The sequence below is a fragment of the Petaurus breviceps genome, unplaced genomic scaffold, assembly GCF_028583685.1.
Source record: "Petaurus breviceps papuanus isolate PSGF00001 unplaced genomic scaffold, PetGlider_PUasm1.0 140, whole genome shotgun sequence".
In the NCBI taxonomy this organism is placed as follows: Eukaryota; Metazoa; Chordata; class Mammalia; order Diprotodontia; family Petauridae; genus Petaurus; species Petaurus breviceps.
In genome coordinates, this window is record NW_027185698.1 from 52,120,142 (window position 1) to 52,127,805 (window position 7,664).

Genomic DNA, 7,664 nt, shown 5'->3' on the forward strand with positions numbered 1-7,664 from the left:
TCTATGAGACTCAGTTTAGTAGAAATTGCAGATCCTAGAACAGAGGCACTATTCACAGTGAGGACAATTGTTTATATGTGAAGGCAGTATTCATCTTTTTAAGGTAGATTCACTTGATTTAATTTTTTGGAGGGAGGGTCAAGTTAAGGAGGAAATCAATATGGAGGATCCAATAGGTGGGGACTTCAATCAGGCAAATTAAGAGTTATTGGAATATCTAAGACACTGGGACAATATAAAGAAGATCTAGGAGATGGGTGTACAATTTTCATATTTCCAGAAAAAAAAAAAAAGGAGGATTCTCAGGGCTGGAGCTCTCCAGGGGTTTTTATACACGTTCAGTTGCGTTATGTTGTGCATCTGAAGCTTAGGATGCCATCTAGTGGCCTGCTGAGATAGAATATCCAAAGGCATTACTCCAGATGCAGTCTCTTATTTATTATAAAAGTGTTCTATGAACCAGACTGGGTGGGGAACCTGCAGCCTTGAGGTCACTTGTGGCCTCCTAGATCCTTGGGTGCAGCCTTTTGACTGGGTCCAAGTTTTACAGAAGAAATAATTTTATTAGGGGGATTTGTTCTGTGAAGTTTAGATTCAGTCAAAGGGCTGTACTTGAGGGCTAGAGGGTCACGTTTGACCTTGAAGCTGAAGGTTCCCAACCCCTGAACCAGACAACTATATCACCAGCCCTTATACTCTTTCATTGCTCCCTCTTGACCCATATTTCTCAAAAATATTTTTAACTCTTCTCAGTTATCTTCAATGAAACAGCCTAATTTTAAATGTGATGGTCTTATGGAGTCATATATAATAGTTCTCTTATTGTCTCATTCTTTGTAAAAGATGTTGACACATAAACTGCAATTATTTTCATGGTGGTCTTTTTGAAAATTATTTGAACAAGTTCTGCAACATAAACTGAAAAATAAAATGTCTCATGAAATGCTTTTTTGGGGTTAACTTTGTGTAACAGTAATATCAGTTCCACCAACTTACTTCTTATTCCCCCCCCCCAAAAAAAAACCCTTCAGAAACATCTTCCATCTAGCTATAATGTCCTCTTGTATTCTGGCTTGATTATAGTGAAAATACATGTTATGATTTGTTGATCACTGGAGAAGCATACCATTGCTTTTAGAGTAATAATAGTTAAGATAATATTGGTCATGGTTTGGTCTTATTGTTTCATAGTTATGACAGCTAAATCTTCCCCTCAGTTTTCAAAGGTAGCACTGACTGATTATAAGGATGTTTTTGTCTAGTTTTATGAACTGAAGGCCCCATTGCAATGTGTTTCTCTACTATTAGTTTACAATGATTACTGCCCTACTTTCATTTGTCCAAATAGTATCAATGAGGCCTTACACAGGGATGTTTACTCAGAAAATATAGCAAGCACAAAAATACCAATATTCCCCACCCCCCAATCCCTAGAAGAGGAGCCCATTCCCTTATATACCACCTTGGTCCCTGGGGAGAATGGGCTCAGACTTAACTATAGTTTCTACATAGCATTCTTCCCTAACAAGTTCACATCCAAATGTGGTTTAGCAACTGGATGAGTCTGAGACTTAGATAATGCTAGAATGCATCCCAAAGGTCCTTCCTGGATGCTAAACTCACTACTACACCCCTGGACCTCCACACAGTTTACCCTCTTGACCCTTCCCCTTTCTCTGGAAAAATTTTGTGAGAAGCAAGTTGCACACAGATGAGAGGGTGAGCTTTGCCATAATGCACAAGAATTTCGAAAGGGACTGGACCTGGTATGGTGGTAGCATTTGAACAGCAGTTAGAGCTCTGTCCATTTTGGCAGGGGTAGCAGACTGAGAATCTTGTCTGTTAAGACTATTCATTGTTACCCTTCCACTCAGCACAAATGATATTATTGATTTGCCTGTTCTTCACCTCTTTCTTTCTCCCTAGCTGGGAACGTTTGTGTTTACTCAAAAGTTTTCTTGTTTTATCCAATTTGTTTACATTTTTCTTCCATTAGTATTAGCTAAAAGTGTGGTTGATCACAATAATTTCTGGTTCATATATATTTCATTATTGGAAATGGGATTCAAAAGAGAAGGGCGGTGGCAGGTTACCCAGAAAATATGACAAAGAAAACATACTATTGGAAAATGTCAGGATCTTCATGCCTCAGAACTCTGAGATTAATTAAAGATCACATTGATTTTTAGTCTATAATTTCCCAAAGTGGGGCAAAAGCACAAATCTAATTGTTGCCCTTAGGCAAAAGTTGAGCCCAAGAACAATTTCTGCCTGGTGAAAGGGTGCACAGTAGGGCACATTGTCTTCCCCTTTCTGCCCATGCTCAGAAAGAACAACAACCTCCAAGGGTAGAGCCAAGGGTGGGGACATAAAGAGAAAGCTTCATTTGATGGCAGGAGGAGGGGTGTAGCTGGAAAAGACTCAGTGTCCACATTAGAAAGGTGAGGGCCAGAACAGGAATATAGTGAAGTGTCCACCAGAAATTATATACCAAAGCCCCCTAAACCTGTTAGAAGGTGACCCCTACCAGGGTCCCTGGAAACCATCTAATAGGCCATAATAGTGAGGGAACATTTCACCTGTGTTGCTAGAAACACACCCCAGATTCAGGTCTGTTTATGTTTGTACCCAGGACTTTGCTAGGTAATCAAGGCTTCACTAGAAATGGCATTAAGGGCATTACCCCCCCCCCCCCACTTTGGAACCACATTTTGTTGATTAGCAACACCTAACTCTATATAAGTGTATTTTACAGAAGACTCAATGCTGTCTTCCCTATTGAGGAGGCAGTCACCACTGTTAATAAACACTCCTATCAAATTATAATTGGCTGGGCTGTCATGTACATTTTATTTGTCCATTTCAATATTAAGAAATCTAATCCTTTATCTCCTGCTGCAACCTAGCAGAATCACTTCATCTTCTACACACAAATTCTCCCAGAGATGTTACTTCACATTTTTCTTCTTATCATGAGTTGTGACAGTCAGTTTTTATCCCAGGTGGTCAGTCTACTGTGATCAACTTCTTTGTACTTAGCTAGGCAGGTTCTTAGAATGTAGATATGGTCTTTTGCCAGCATTATATTTCAAGATTTTATCCTTTGAGCACCCAGGAATCCCTCCATGCTAGAAAGAGAAATTAGAGCTGAATTTCCTGCATTGTTGCTGTTCATCCTTCATTCTCAAAGAGTACTAATGACATCAGGATGGTGATGTCTTAGCTATGCAAAGTTGTCAGCTTCATTCTGACTTTGTTGCATCTATTATAGCCAGTTCATAGTTGAAAGGACAGTAAGACAAAGCTGAGACTATGTGAGTTTTGAAAGGCCAGAAGACTAATATGCCAGAAGTTTGGATACTGGAGTCTATACTAGAGTGTTTGGGCAACCAGTTCCAAACCACCAGGAGAGCACTAAAAAGAGACCAGAACCCTTGATTTCACAATTAAGTTGCCAGTTTCTACAAACAAGGAAAAGACTATGCATTGAGTATGCTAGATTTGGAAGTGAAATTGGTAGAGCCAATAATTCATAGCATTTGCTTTATGTTTGAACCTGCTCTCCCACGGACTGTATTTGTAAAGGGGAAAGTATATTAATAGTCCACTAGCATGTGTGTCTAACTTTTGGTTGTGCTTTATCTTCTTAGTAAATATCTCTTTGTAAAACTCATTTATGGTGATTGGTGAAATAACATTGGAAAACTAAACACCATAATGAATTTGGGGAGATATTAATTGGTACCAGAGACTGATACTAGGAAGGAAAAACACTGAAATGGGGACAGGGGTCCAAGCTGATAATATTAGGGGGGGGAAAGGCACTATCCCTTAAAATTAAACCTAGAACCATGAGGGCAAGAACCTTTCTCTGTGGGCCCTGAATCATTAGTGTTTCTGTGAGTTGGGATAAGTACCCCAAGAATCTATATTAACTGTGCAATAAAATAAAGGGAAATTATAAAGAAAAAAAGATTAAGGGACTAACACTATCAGATTTCAAATTATTCTATGAAGTGATTATGATCAGATTATACAAAAAAGTGATTATTTCCCAAATGATGTCATATTGGGGAAAAGGTAGAACTACACAACAGAATTACATGCAGATTATATGCAGTGCAGAATTATAATCAAAGGTAAATGTTAAACTAGGGTTTAAAAAATATCTAGATTGCAAAGAAATGGGAAACGTAGTTATTTTTGCAGAGCACATCATGTCAGCCAGTAGGACTAATAAAAATTTAGACTAAATAAAGAAAGGCATAAGATCCAGAATTTGGAAGTTTATATGGAAAACCATGTTCAGGCCTGTCCTCCTCATTTTAGCAAAGTATTGAAAATCTGGAGAGCATCTAGAGGAGGGTAGTCAAGTTGGTGGTCAGTCAGCAAGAATTTTAAGTGCTGGGGCGGCCAGGTAGCACAGCGAGTGAGAGCACCGGCCCCACTGTCGGGATGACCTGGGGATCGAATCCGGGCTCAGACACTTAGCAGCCACCCAGAAACACCTGGCCATGTAACCTTGAGCAAGTTACTTTACCCCAATTGCTTTAAAAAAAAAAGAAAGAATTTTAAGTGCTTACAATATGACAGGTTCTATACTATAACTTGAAATAAAAAAAAAAAAAAGCAAAATACAGTCCCTGCCTTTCAGGAGCTCACATTCTATTGGGAGAGACACCATGTAAATAACCAGGTGCATACAATTCAGACAGAGTAGATGGAAGGTCATCTTAGACTGGAAGGCACTTCTTATAGAAAGTGGGCAACTGAGCTGTCTTGAAGAAAGCCTGGGAAGTGAAGTGGCAGAGGTGGGGGAACAAAACATCTCAGGCCTGTGAGAGAGGCAGTATAAAGACACAGAAGATGAAGTATTATGTATGGTGAAAGGCAGATTGGACACGATATAGATGGGATTAAAGTGTAAGGCTAAAAAGGTATGAAGGGGTGATGTTGTGGGAGTTTTTATTTTTTAATGATAATTTAGTGGTATCTTTCATGACCCAAATTTCTTTTAGTATCTCTCCCTTCTCACCTCTCATGAAGAGCTGTTCCATAAGAAAAAGGATACATTTTTTTTATTAGGAGTATTATGCCACAAAGGTAGTCATGGACAAAAGGAAATTCCTTGCATGCACCAAAATATTTATAACACCACTTTTGTGGTAGCAAAGAATGGGAAGCAAAGTGGATGGCCAGTGCTTAAGGAAAGGCTAAGCACACTGTGGTACATGAACATAATGGAATATTACTGTTCTGTAAAAAACAACAAATATGATTAATACAGAAAAATAGAAAAGATTTACACAATCTGTCACAGAGTCAAGAACACAGCACACAGGTATTGTAACAATGTAAATGTAAAGAACAACCCCCATGAATCAGCCCATAATTAGTGTTGTAAGATGCCAGATAGCAACCATATTGTAACCTGTCTCCATACTCCTTTGCAGAGGTGGGACATCCATGTTTGTAGAACATCACATGTATTTTTGGAACTTTGCAATCAACGTTTAAATTCACATATTTAATCCATCAACTTAAAAATGTACCTTTTCTAAGATCTTAGGCATAGATAATGGGCTTTTTGTAAAGTTCATTAATATGTATCACATAATCTTAACAATTATATATTAAAATATTATATAACATATTATATGTAATATAAAATGTTATATAATATTATATATTAAAATATCAGATCCTTATGAAAAAAGAGAGTTTTGCTTTTGTCTTTCTGTCCCCAAACCAACACAGTGTTTAGGACATAGTATATACTTAATATTTATTGAGTTGAATTCACAAAAAAAAAGTATTTCCTACTCATGAGTTTTCTCAGGGCCCCTTTTACTTCATTGTTCCTTAGGCTGTAGATCAGAGGGTTCAACATGGGGATCATTACAATATAGAAAACAGACACCACTTTATTCTCATTCATTGTGTAGCTGGACTTAGGCATCACATAAATAAATGTAATGGTGCCATAGAACAGAGTGACTGCTGTGAGGTGGGAGGTGCAAGTTGAGAAAGCTTTGGATCTCCCCTCAGTGGAGCTTATCTTCAGGACAGAAAAGAGGATATATACATAAGAGATTGTGATAATTAACACTGTGATTACAATCACTAACCCAGTAGAGGCAGCAGGAAGAATTTCAGCAAGATTATCTTCAGAGTAGGAAAGCTTCAAAAGTGGTGAATAATCACAGAAAAAATGATTGATCTTATTGGGTCCACAGAAGGACCGATTCAATAAGCAACCAGTGACAATCCAAGTATTTACACAACCACCTAAGTAGGATGTGAAGAGTAACAGAGTGCAGACCCTAGTAGACATGTTGGTAAAGTAGAGTAAGGGTCTACAGATGGCCACATACCTATCATAGGCCATCACAGCCAGAAGGAAGCACTCAGCCATCCCAAAGGTGCCTCCACAGAACATTTGGGCAACACAACCTTCCAGAGGGATTGTGATTTTGTCCACAAGGAAGTTCTTGAGCATAACAGGTGTGACAGTTGAGGAATATGCAGCATCTACAAAAGCCAAGTGGCTGAGGAAAAGGTACATTGGAGTGTGAAGTTGGGAGCTATTTCTGATCAATATGATTATGCTAAGGTTACCAATTAATGTGACAGCATAGACACCCAGAAATATCACAAAAAGGATGACACGAAGGGTTGGATCATCTGTTAACCCCAAAATAATGAATTCAGTCACAGCAGTGCAGTTATTGCCAGACATCTGTCTTGGAAAAAGAACCTATTAGATAGAGGAAAAGGAGATTAAAATAGAGTACAGGATTAAGCTTTGGATATATCTATTGATTTGATCTTTGATATTGATTGATCAGGACACACTCACCACCTCTTAATACTATGTTCCCATATATACTATGTTTACTCTAATACTTTGTTCCAATGCACCTTGGCAGAGTGCCCATAAGCAAAACAAAAGATGAATAAAATTATTTCCTCCAATTTTTTCCCTGTATACTAACAGTACTCTATAATTTGCCAATTCTGACATTTTAACAAGTGAAAAAGCCCATAAAAGTGTAGAGGATAGCTGAATTCCCAGCGTAGAAACCTTTCTTAAATATATGAAGAGACTATACCCAAATATGTAAGTGCTGTTCTGCCAACTAACCACCATTGTTAATCCCTTCCAAAGAAACCGAGTCTGCTTTGTGATTCCTGATCTCTCAAAGGACCACTTTCCACAACTGAAAATGTCATCTATCTCATCCTAATTGACTATGAGGAAAGTCCTGGTTTCCAAATTCATCCTTGTGCTCTAAAATCACAGTAAGAAGTAACAGGAAATCTGGATTGTCTTTTGCTCCTAGAATTTGGTATTATTACAAAGGACTTTCTCATTAGGCTAGATATTGCTATCCTGAAGGACTATGGGAAATTTCCCACGGGAACCTCTGCTATTTCTAGGTAAAACAAGGGAAATACTTGCTCACTCTGCTATAAACCTATCTTGTTTACCTATTGCATCTTTCAATTGCAGCATGGCTGAGCACACTGTGGTATGGGAAATTGGTAGCAATTTTATGTACCATAAGAAGCAATGGATATGACTGCTTTGGAGTCCTAGGGAAATGCTTTTATTAACTGATGCAGAGTGAACTCAGTAGAACTTGAAGAACAACTTATGAGAC

The 7,664-nt window shown here is 38.2% G+C and overlaps 1 protein-coding gene across 1 annotated transcript; it reads right to left on the bottom strand.

The window, feature by feature from the left end:
• Positions 1 to 5,785: 5,785 nt before the first annotated feature.
• On the bottom strand, positions 5,786 to 6,739 carry LOC138150049 (olfactory receptor 5P80-like). The gene has a single exon (XM_069073413.1). It carries the CDS (start codon positions 6,737 to 6,739, stop codon positions 5,786 to 5,788), a length of 954 nt encoding a protein of 317 aa, XP_068929514.1.
• Positions 6,740 to 7,664: the final 925 nt, after the last annotated feature.

Coding starts and splice junctions, on each gene's coding strand:
- LOC138150049 (XM_069073413.1), bottom strand. CDS start 6,739: ATGTCTGGCAATAACTGCACTGCTGTGACTGAATTCATTATTTTGGGG.